Source organism: Lepidochelys kempii, chromosome 15 (assembly GCF_965140285.1).
Source record: "Lepidochelys kempii isolate rLepKem1 chromosome 15, rLepKem1.hap1, whole genome shotgun sequence".
Classification (NCBI taxonomy): domain Eukaryota; kingdom Metazoa; phylum Chordata; order Testudines; family Cheloniidae; genus Lepidochelys; species Lepidochelys kempii.
The window spans coordinates 31,405,085-31,416,492 of record NC_136394.1 but is presented as its reverse complement, the minus strand read 5'-3'; the positions used below and the strand labels follow the sequence as shown (position 1 = coordinate 31,416,492).

Here is an 11,408-nt window from a genome sequence, read left to right as displayed (position 1 = left end):
GCCCCCCCGGAGCAGCTTCACCCCTGAGCTTTGAGCCTTGGCACTGGGAGGGCGGGTGCAGACCGGACCCTGGCGCTCATGCTCTGAGCTGTCTCACGCTGAGAGCCCCTTGGCAGAACGGTGGCACCCAGTGTCTTGTGCCTACAGTGTTAGCTGGCCTGGGCCAAGTGGCCAGCTGCATCTGAGATTGAGCACAGCATGCTGAGGGCTCCACATAGTCTCCCTCCGGTGCAAATTAGGTGCAGCTCTTGGTCTCCTGGCAAGTGCCAATGCAATTGTCAGCGTGTGAATTGAATGCCAGCCTGCCGTGGCTGCAGGGCCCCTCGGGGTATCACCCACCTCCCAGCATGTCACCACCCTGCAGTTTGCTCCCTTCCCAGCATTCAGCATGCCTGCGGAGAGCACCAGCGCTGTGGGGAGAGACACACAGACCCCATCGTGGGAGCCGGGCAGGTGGTGTGTGACTCAGAGCAGGATGGGATCGCATGAGTCGCGCTCCCTCCAGCCAGGCAGAGATCATCACGGGGCAGGAGTTGATCTGAATTGGGTAGCATCTAAGTGTCAGCTTGGATCCAGTGCCTCAGCAAGACGGCCCAGCACAGGGAGCCTTCCAGGCCACCCTCCTCTCCCTGCTGCTCCCGCTAACGGTGTGCACGAGCAAACGGTGCCCCTGCTGCCTGCTGCAGGTTGCCTCGGCCTCGCTAGGGCCCGGCAGGGCCTGCAAGCAGCCAAAGGCAGGAGGGAGAGGAGGGCCTGGGGTTGGGATCAGCTCCACTCTGCAGCAGAGAGGACAGAGCTTTCTCTCCCTGCAGCAGGCAGCTCGCCAGGCCGTAGCCTGCTCTGCTCTAGGAAGTGGAGCCTGAGTCGCTGACCTGAGCTGGCCTCAGAACCGGGGAAGGGGGGTTCACAGGCTTGACAGGACCCTGTGCCCCAGCTAACCGGCCACGCCCCGGGGAGCGCTGGTGGGCAGTTCTCTCCCTCCATGCCCGGCTGCCATGAGTTTGGTGGGTCTCAGTCGAGCTCCCACCTCTCGAAGTCCAAACCCGCCCTCAGCCCAGAGGAAGAGCCTTTCTTCAGGAATGCTGAGGCCTGGGCCGGGAGTGCCTCCGAACGGCTGGCAGAGAAGCGGGGCTCCTGCAGGGATCCCTGCCGGGGACGGCTGCCTCTCCCCCCCGCTGCCAGCCTGTCACCTTCCACCAGCAACACACCTGCCTCTGCCAGTGAATTATTTACAAATGACTCCTGCACTGCCCAGGGCCCCAATAAATCTTAATCCGCCTCTGCCCCCCTCTGCTCCAGAGAGCCCCAGGGGCATTGGAGCTAGCAGAATCCCTGCAGGGAAATCCAGCTGGAGTTGGCTCTTCCCCGAGGCTTCCCCCCACCCGGTGCAGATCGGCCGCCTGGCTCTTCCCCGAGGCTTCCCCCCACCCGGTGCAGATCGGCCGCCTGGCTCTTCCCTGGGGCTTCCCCCCACCATGCGTAGAATGGCCGTCTGGCTCTTCCCTGAGGCTTCTCCCACCATGTGTAGAACGGCCGCCTCTCCTCCCCACACCCCTGTATAGAGCAGCCACCTGCACAGCTGGCCTGATCTCGCCTGGGAATGGCAGGCTGCTGCCCTACATCCTCCGGCAGCTCCGGTCAGACCCGTTCCCCTAAGGGCTGTGGAGCATTGCTGTGCCCTGCTGAGGAGCTACTGCATCCTCCCCGAGATGGGCCCTGGTGAGCACAGATTCCCCTGTGGCTATGTCTGCACTGCAGGGTAAGGCCAGGGTTCGAACTCAGGCTCAAACCTAACACCCTTCTGTCTACACACTAATCGCTCACTCCAGGGTCCCAGGACCCCACAGGGATCAAGTGTCTGAGTCAAACCAGGACCCAGGGTTCAAGCCCGGTTGCTTTGCAGTGTAGACACAGCCCCACAGGACTCATGCTCTGGGAGTCGGCCGAAAGTGTCCCACAGTCCTATGGACTGACTTGCTTTGTCCTCTGGACAGTCAAGTTTGGTGGATGGTCAAGTTTTCCCACAGTGCCCCATGGTCAAAGGGTCACATCTGGGGAGGGTGCTAGGAAGTCCGAGACATGGGTGGTTGGACTCGGGCTCACACAATGCAATATAGACACCGAAGCCTCCGGGTTCAACGATTCCTAACCTGGGGTTACAAATGAGCATAGATGCTCCAGGCCTAGGTTAACAGACTCAGCGTCTGCTGACTCGAGTTTTGCTGACCTGGGGCTTACACTGCAGTGTAAACAGACCCTGTATGTGTGTGTGGGAGAGGGAGTGCACCTCGGGGGGTGGGGGTGCATGCACGTGGGTCAGAACATGGGAGGGTGGAGGTAAGCTGTGGGTAATGTACTTCAGGATGAAAAGTGCCATAGAAATTAGTGGAGCTGTCCGTGGCGGCTCGCGCCCGCAGGCGTGGTTCTGTGCACGGTAGGTACTGGTGGGAGAGAGCGCCATCCTGTGGCCAGGGCGGGAATTGGATGGAAGACAGGAAAGCATGAGGAAGGTCAGGGAAGAGCCGAGAAGGAGCCACCTGGGAGGGGCTTGCAGTGATTACCCGGTTGTATCGTCTCAGTCCATTCAGGGGCCTGGCACCCCTGTCAGAGACCCTACAGAGTGAGCGGGATGCCCTGTTTGGAGCACCATGGCCCCAGTCACTGGGCTCCAGCTGAGACACATCATGGTTTTGTGCTGTTCAGAGTCTAAAGCGAGGAGCCCAGCTTCATCAGCATCAAGCCAGGGGTTTATCCCCGGCCCCATGAGGACAGAAGGGGAGGGTGAGAGGTGGGACCTCAGGCAGAAGAGGAGGGGCCAGGGGCTAGCGTCCCCCAACGGCTGGTTCACTGGCCACCCATGCTCCTTCGTGTCCTAAGGAGGGGAGGCCCCCTCTCCCTAATCTACCAGCAGGTCCCATGCTAGAGAGGGGTCTCTACAGGGCTCATCCAGCACATGGCACAGGCTGTCATCCGTGGGGTGCAGGGCGCTCTGCAAGCATTCATCGACCCACAGCTCCCTGGGAAGGTGCCACTGTCAGCACACAGGGGGATGCGGAGAGTTAGTGCCAGAGCTGGGGATAGGGGGGCTGATTCTCAACCCCAAACAGCAGCTAGGGCTGGCCAGGAAGCACTTTTCCTACCCTGGGAAAACTTTTGAAAATTTGAAAAATGTCCCCCTCCCGAATTGGGATGAAAAGTCAAAATCTTGAAAGTTGTATGAAGTGACTCTCTGGGAACAAAGAACTCGGGGTCAATGGAAATGTTTCATTTCAATATTGACCTTTTTGATTTTTAATGCTTGGTACTACAATTAATTTACATTTCTAAAGGAAAAGTCGTTTTGAGGCAAAGGCGGAGACTGTGTTATTCTGACAGTTTCCAAATGCGACATTCTGACAGTCTCCAGACTTTTCCCCCAAATTAGTTTCGTGACAAGCAACTTGTGGAATCCAGGCCTTTTCCCACAAACAGCGTCGGTTTGGCCGAACCCTTCTTCCAAAACTTCCCGCCAGCTCTCAGCGCATCCCCTCCTAGGCCGACTGGCCACGCTCGGGCCTTTAGCTCTGCATAGTTGTGAGACAGCCAGAGATTCCCTTGTGCCTTAAGGAGCCATCGAGAAGCTCCCTGACTGCCTGTACTGTGCAGAGTGATAAACTATACACACGGCATGCACAGTGCCGGGACCCACTGCTGAGAGACGCTAGAGATTCGGCGTGTAGCTTGTTATTATATTAGCGTTAGTGTGGGGCAAAGCACAGGTCAAGTCCCTCATGTTCATTAGCAACACACCTGCCTTGGCTTCACTCTTCCAGGGCCACAGGTGCAGTGAGGCTTTGCTGACTCGTGTGGACAGCGTGCCAGAGTGTCCCAGGGCTGGCTGGTCCTGCAGAGCCCACTGCGAGTGCGGGTGCGCTGTTGGAGCCGGGATGAGTTTCATTCGTGGCCACGTGGTGTCACCCTGGCGTTGTCACAGGAGCAGCTGGTCGAGAAGCTGCTGAGGAATAAGATTGGTCCAGAGCAGATGCTGGTTTCCGGGGGTCCCACGCCCAGCTACTCAGCCTGATGCACCAGAAACCTCGCCCTGGTCGGGATTCCAGGCAGAGAGAGGCTGGGTCAGAACTGTGGGGCTGGGCCCCTGTGTTCCAGGAGCATCTGCACGAGGATTTGGATCCAGAGCTGAATTTGGCAGCTGGGGTCTCTCTTTCTAGTGGGGTTGAATCTGAGCACGCCCTGTGGGGAATGTGCGGGTCCCAGCTTCATGGCTTGGGCCCGCCTCTAATTCCAGACTGCCCCTGCATTTCCCCTCCAGGAGGCCAAGCCGGCAGTGCTGGACAGACTCCACATCAGGCCCTGCCCCTGCTATGGGGGAGCGCCCAGTGAAGCGCTGCCCAGACACATTCTGCCACTCTCAGAGAGGAGGTCTCCCATCCTGACCCCACGGTGGGCAGCCAGCGTGTTTCCTCACCAGGCGCTGACTGGCAGAGGAGGGTGAGTGAAGCCATGGCATGGGCTGGCCGTTCCAACTGGTTGGAAATCTAGACTAGCCTGTTCTCAAAGGCCTGTGGGGCTTGGTGCCTCCAGCTTTGGGATCCCAACTGGGGACACTGTACAGGGGCTGCCCTTCCGAAGGGGCCTGCCAGACATACTGCTCTGGACAGGGACCTCCTCCTGGGCCCTAGCATCCTCGCGGGGTGACTAGCAGTAAATACACACCCCAGCTATTGCAAAGTCTTCTCCACTTCTGCTACAGCCTCTTCCTCTGTCCCTGGGACCCTCTCTCCTGGAAGGGGGCTCTGTCCCAGAGTCCAGACTAGCAATGAGCACTTGGCTCCACTCTTGTGGTTTCAATGAATGTTGCGGCTGGCTTTCCGTGACCAGGATTTCGACCAGGTTCTCTCCTTGCAGTACCACCAGGGCGGGGCGGGGCTGACGCTGCCTTGTCATGGTCTGTTGTGCACATCAGACAGACGTCTTGGTGGTTTCTCATAGGGCTGGATGCTGCCGATGTCCGGAGTCTCTGTCGTGTTTACCAGGTGAATTGCTTCTGGATCCAGGTGTCCAGATGGCAGGCTCCCATTTGGCTCTCCATGGGAAGCTGCAGTTTGCTGTATTTCTGGAATATCCCTTAGTCCCCATCCCCGGCCCAGGCCAGAGAAGGGCAGGCTGCCCTTCAGTGCTCTTGAGCGGTAAGCTGGCAGTGCTGGGGGCTGCCTAGGACTGGGGAAGATCCCAGAGCTAGGCCTGCCCCTGCTCTCGGGGGGACTGCGTTCTGCCTTGGGGTGCCTTGGGCCAGGGCAATACACTGTGTTGACTAGCTGGCCAGCTCTGCAGCCTTGCCCACCAGCTGCCAGCCCTCCAGGCCTGTGTGCCTGCGGCTCTGGGCTGCCTGTGTTAACGAGTCCCCAGGGGACACGCTGCTCCCTGGCCAACATGTCCGGTAGCTGGAGCAAGGGACAAAGAGCCAGTCGGGCTGCCCCACTGCATCTAGCAGTGACATTCTCCTGACATTGTCTATCCTGAAACCGGGAGGGTCTCCCTGGGCTAACGCCCTGGTTGCAATAAGCTGGACTTAGCAGCCCTGGCTGGTTAGACAAGTGTACCTTTATTGAGCTTTGCTTTGAGCACAGCTGAGTGGGCCCTGAGCCAGGGGGCCCAGCAGAAGGCAGATAGGGGTAAGACGCGGAGGGGCAGAAGGGAGTGGCAGCGGCCTGGCGGTTGGCAGCGCTCACTGCTGGATCCTCCGGATGGACTGAACCTGGGAGGTCTGCACGTGGGAGCCCAACTCCCGGAAGTGCTTGTATTCGCCCGCGTGACGGTCGCACTCCAGGATGTACTGGAAGCCCCGGTACCCAGGGAACTGGGAGCAGACCCAGCTGCAGAAGAAGCACAGGAGAAGCCATCGCCTTGGAGCCAGACCCAACCCCAGGGGAGCAGGGCGGGTGTCATGCGGACAGAGCGGTCGGGGACCCCACAGACTACAGTGCGTGGGGGGGGTCTGAACTCCTGGGGTCCTGGGCCCTCGGGGTCCTACCGATTCTCCGCAGCCATAGCATCCCACTCTGGGACCCTGCAGGGGCACTGAGTCCTGGCCTCGGGGCCTGGCAGCTACATGCCAGGGGAGTGCTGCGGCACTGCTGAGCCGGGTTGGGGGCTGGCACTTTCAGGTGGGTTTGGAGCTCAGCCATATGGCCCCTCCACCCCTGCCCCGCCCCGCCCAGCCCGGGGAGGTACTCACGCTCCAGAGTGAGCGCGGAAGGAGCTCACCGCGCTGCTCCCCCAGCCCATGGCTGGCAGCGAAGGGTAGTCGTCGCTCAGCTCCCCTTTCCGCCCCAGGAAGTTCTCCCACTCGAAGACCGTCATCTTGCTGTCCCGGTGATTCTGCAGCGAGGGGATAGAGAGACTGCAGATGGGCTGGGGACACCTCCTGATGCCCATGCTGGGTCTGCCCCCTCCATGGGGCCGCTCTGCCCCAGTGCAGCTCCCCACCCAGGAGGGCTGCTCCTGCTTCACCCAGTTGGACGAGACAGCAGAAGCGGGCCCCGGCCGCTGGGAGCCGGGGCGCAGAGCAACTCAAAGGGCACCCACAAAGGCCTCAGGGAGCTTGGGGGTGGGCAGAAGCCCAGGAATGCCAGGCCGCTCTCTGCTGCTTCGCTGCAGGGGTCTCGGGCGCACACGGGGTGACTCGCACCCGGCACTGGGGGAGGCGGGTGACTCTCACAACACCGCCTCTCTCCAGGCTGGGACCTGGTCACTGGAGTGAGATGAGCATCAGCACACGCTGCCCTGCTCCCACCGGGCATCCCAAAGAAGGGCCGGACCTGAGCTCTACCTTTGTGTCCCTTCCCGGGTCAGTCCCGCGCAGCGCCCCTCACAGACATGGAGATGGAACCAGCCCGCTGCGTGCTAACGCACACGTCCCTACAGCCCGGGGCCGGGGCTGGGGCTGGGGCTGCACCAGCCTTGCCCCCATGAGCCGGGTGCAGCGGGGACCCTGGCTGCCCGGCTCCGTGTGCCAAGGCCCAGGCCATGGGAGCACTGACTGGCGTCCTCAGGGGGAGCACCGGCCGCGCTGCTTCCCCTTGCAGCTGGGCAGGGCTCGTCTGGTCAGCCCGCTGCTCTGCAGGGCCAGCAAGGCCGGGCGGGATGCGTGGGGGAGCGCGGGCGGCTGGGGAGGCCAGAGGGGGGCAATCAGCCAGGCCTGCAGGCAGCTCCCCAGCCCTACTCACAGCACAGGCGATGGGGCGGAAGGAGCTCATCCTCTCCACGTGGTAGGCATGGCTGCCGCTCCAGGCCTCCCAGCGAGGGTACTCACCTCGCTCCAGAACGAACTGCTGACCCTGGAAGCCCACGTGCTCAAAGCCTGCCCACCTGTGGGGAAAGCCAGAGCCTGGGTATCCAGGGAGATCAGGGGCCGTGAGTGCTCAGGCGACTGTGTTAGCTCGGGGCCGGGGCAACAGGCTGTGGCATACCTGCCAGAGACCTCAACTGGGATGATGAGCTGTCCAGCTCTGCATCCATGCCCACCGCCTCTGTGCTGGGTCCCAGGGCCCTGCTGGTCACTCCCCAGCCCTGCCCCTGCTAGCCTGTGCGGGAGATGGGGCTCATCACTGGCAGCCTGGCACATGGCAGGTTAGCGCCCTGGCTGAAGTGAAGGTGTATGCATGTGCCCGCGGCGGGAGAGCTCCGAGGGGCTGGGCTGCTGCTCTCTGTGGCTGGTGGGGTTGGGTGGCTGGAGCTGGCAGCCCCTTGGGATGTGTTTACACCACTCCGGAAAGCAGAATGATTTCTCGGGGCAAAACACCAAGCGTTTTCAGGGACCAAATGTAATGGAAATCCCCGGTTTCCCAGGATGCCCTGCGGCACGAACAGCCCCCCAGGGAGCAATGGGGCGGCAGTTTGGGAGCGGCTGCGACAGGGGAGCAGAGTAGGGCTGTCCCGGGACTCACGCGCCACTCTCAATCTTGAAGGAGCGGACTGTCTGGAAGCCACACTCCCTCACGTCATAGCACTCAGCGGTGAACTCCTTCTTCCGGCCCTGGAAGAATGCCTCATCCCACACCACCATCTGGGGGAGGACAGCTGGGGTCAGGGGGCTGCTCTGGCATCATGGAATGACGCTCCCTGGCTCCCGGAGGGCGCCGGGGGCATCCCACAGCCCAGGGGCAGCTCGCACATTGGAGCAGCATGGGGCTGACATCCCCTTAGGCCCCACACCATGGTCCTCCCGCTGAAGCTCAGCCCCAGGCCAGGCAAAGTGCAGTGGGGGAGCGAGCAATGGGTTGTGCTGGGCAAGGGTCCAGCTGTGACCTGCCTTTAGCCAGGACCCCGCAAGCCGGGGAGTGGTTTCTACATCCAGCCAGGCTCCCTGTCCCTGTGTTTGGCCTCAGCCCCAGGGCAGGGGGGGCGGGCTGCATGAGAGCAGGGAAGGGGTTAACTCCGCTGGTGCATGAAGGGCTTGGCTGGGTCTGGGCCAGGCAGGGGGATAACGCCTTGGGCCAGACTCTGTGAGAGACGGGGCTGGGGGGCGAGTCAGGTGCTCCAGGGAGAGGGGAGGGCTGGGCTGGGCCTCCACTCCTGCCCCATCTCTGGTGCCTGCCTGCAGTGAGCCACGGCCCGGCAGACAGCGGTGCTGAGCACCTGCAGCTCCCAGGGAATGGGACTCTCGCCTGTGCCCTCTCAGCGGCGGGAAGGGCACTGCCCTCGGCTCGCTGCCTTCCTGTGGCACTGCTGGGCCTGGCTCGCAGGCCCTGCCCCAGCCTGTCGAGCTGGGGGACTCTGCGTCGCTGGGAAGTATCCCCACGTTGCAGTCAGCAGCCTCAGGGAAGGGGCCGCCACCCTCCCCCGGTGCTCTGTGCCGGAGCCCACGCCCGGAGCAGGGTGCAGGGAGCCCGGCTCTGCACGCACAGAGCTTGGCTGCAGCAAACGGGCGGTGTAACACGCCCTCAGACTGAACCCCACTGCCCCACCAGAGCCCCTGGAGCAGCTGGGCTGCTCCGCCATCCCCCACTGCCCACTATCGCCTGTCCTACCGAGCTGGGACGGGCCTGGTGCCCAGGGCTCTGAGACTGCAGCCACAGGGGCAAACAGGCTGTGCCGGGCAAGGGGTGATTTCTGGCCCTCTGCAGGGGCCTTCAGCAGCCTGGGGCCTGGAGAGACCCCTCCCCGCCGCACTCTCCCAGGCTTAGCAGCAGCAGGGGGACGAAGCGGGGTGTCAGACCAGACGCACCCTTTCCCTTCCCACCCCACCTAGCTGAGTCTGAGACGTGCCCTGCGCGCCGTCTCGCCATGGGACTGGCCATGGGGGGCTTTCAGCTTTACCCCCATGCAAAGAGCCCAGCGAGCGGGTCCTGTTGCCCAGGTGTCAGCATGGGTCCTAATGCCAAACCAGCTCACGGCAATGCTCCCTCCCAAGACCCCACCTCGCCCGAGCATACCTTCCAGAGGCCAGAAAACTTAGTGCAGTGTTGGCTCATTATGGCTCTGTCCTGGGGAGGAAACGAGAAGACCAGATCGTTATAATCTGCTCCACGCAAATCTGTGTTGTTGGCAATGGACCACAGGCTGAGAAACCCTCCCCAGGGGACTGGGCTGGAGGGGCGAGGTCACCCCACTGAGCTGGTGCCTCCCTTTGCCATTGCTAACCCCTCCTCTAGCCCTTCCTTCCTGCAGCCCCTGCCATCTGGGTCTGAGCCAATGCCACAGCCCCGTGGCCAGCTTATGCCTGGATCACACCCCCCACGGGGACATGGAGAGCAGCAGGAGGCCCCAGCCTAAGGTACGGTGCTGCAGCTGGAGCCGGGCACCCTAGGGATACCTCATCACTCCCATGCTCTGCAGACACTGGTGTTTTCATAGGCGAGGGAGGGGCTCACCTGGAAGGCACATGGGTGAGATGGGGGGCTGGGATCCCCCTGCTCGGGTGGGACACAGACACGAAGCACAGATGCCTCATCCCGATCACGTGACCCCAGTGCCTGCATCTCAGATGCAGCCCAGCCCTCAGGGAGTTAACGCTCAGGCCTGCCCAGTGCTTGGCACCAGAGCCTGTTGTTAGGCCTGACACTAGTTAGGGTTTGCTGCAGCCTACAGAACAGTTGTGTGTGTCGGCTCCCTCCGGATCACTCGCCGTCCTGGCAGCTGCTAGCAGAGCAGGGGAGCGGTGGGACCGTAAGTGCCCGGGGCGGCTGGCTCTTTGCAGGGAGCCACTGGACTCGAGTAGGAGAGCAAGCAGTGCAGCTCCTAGCTGGCGCTGGGGCAGAATCGATCATCCACGGAGCCCAGCCACGCCGGCCAGCTGCTGTTGGTGCATTTTCACCACGTGCCAGGGCAGTCTGAGCTCAGACACTAGCCAGCCTCAGGGCTCTGACCTGCTGCTGCATGCAGCTCAGGACACAGCGGAGAGCACCAACCCCACAATGGCGGTGAGCAAACTGCCGCAGCTGGGAACTCGGAGCCTTCTCTGCCACCTCTTCTGTCACCGCTGGCTCTGCTCCGAGACCCCCTGCGTCAGCATCTGGTGTGTCCTGCAGGGTGCCAGGGCGGAGCCGTGTGAGCAGCAGCGGGCCTAGCGTGCTCCCGAAGGGCAGGGCTTCCATCAGCATCGCTAGATGCTGCAGCCCTGTGCCCAACTTCGACCTGACCCTCAGGGCCAGCAGGTTCCTCTGGCCGGATGCCCTGCTCCAGGACAGAATCCTTGGGCCCCGTCAGCCAACTGCTGCTCCTGCCCAGTCGGACAGTCCTGCTCAGCCTCCCTGGAGAATCCCCGTCCCTTTGGGTGCCCACACGCCCTTCCAGCTCCAAGTCAAAGAGCATCTTGCAGTGAACGCTGGCCAATGGAGGCTGCTCCCTGCACTTACCTGGTGAGGAGCGGCTGGACTCCCGGGGAGGTGACCTGGCCAGCAGTGGCTCTGGCTGGGTTTTTATAACCTCCAGATAGAGACAGAGACAGGCAGAGCATTACAGAACCCCCTTGCTCAGCACATGGCGGGGAGGGACCTGGGGCAGAACAAAGCCTCTTCTGCAGAGCAGCTAATGCACGCACAGCCAGCAGTGCCAAGCTCCCTGCTCAGCCAGACCCCCAGTGCAGCGGAGACTGCCTTGGGCTCATCCCTGAGGGAGTCACCCTCCTTCCAGATGGCAAACAGCAGCTCTCCCTTGAGCTGCCTTCCTGGAGAACCACCTCTGGCCCCGCTCACCCCTCGGTGGCTGCTTTGCTGCCCCATCCAATGCGGGAGAGCATCTCTCCGATGGGGCTGCCAGCCAGTGCCAGCAGCCACCCCTGGCTGAGTCCGTGGGTGGGTGAGTGGGGGCGGGCAGCTGTGAGCGAGACCCTGAGCTTGTCTCTAGCACCCTGCCCAGCACTTGCTGGGCCTGGGATCTTGCTCTGAAACGTCTTCTGGGTGACAGGA

At 62.2% G+C, this 11,408-nt stretch overlaps 2 protein-coding genes across 3 annotated transcripts in view; one reads left to right on the top strand and one right to left on the bottom strand.

Annotated features, from left to right (window-relative positions):
* The window catches only part of CRYBB1 (crystallin beta B1), a 30,960-nt gene that overhangs the window by 1,657 nt on the left and 17,895 nt on the right, over window positions 1-11,408 (top strand). The window lies entirely within an intron of this gene.
* On the bottom strand, window positions 5,726-9,473 carry CRYBA4 (crystallin beta A4). Its single transcript, XM_073313093.1, has 5 exons — window positions 9,435-9,473; window positions 7,947-8,065; window positions 7,227-7,368; window positions 6,236-6,378; window positions 5,726-5,873 (listed from the first exon to the last, which is right to left on the bottom strand). Exons 1-5 carry the CDS (start codon window positions 9,471-9,473, stop codon window positions 5,726-5,728), a joined length of 591 nt encoding a protein of 196 aa, XP_073169194.1.

Coding starts and splice junctions, on each gene's coding strand:
- CRYBA4 (XM_073313093.1), bottom strand. CDS start 9,473: ATGAGCCAACACTGCACTAAGTTTTCTGGCCTCTGGAAG. Junction 8,066..9,434: donor AGTTTTCTGGCCTCTGGAAG/GTATGCTCGGGC, acceptor GTCCTCCCCCAG/ATGGTGGTGTGGGATGAGGC. Junction 6,379..7,226: donor TCCGCCCCATCGCCTGTGCT/GTGAGTAGGGCT, acceptor CCCTCGCTGCAG/AATCACCGGGACAGCAAGAT.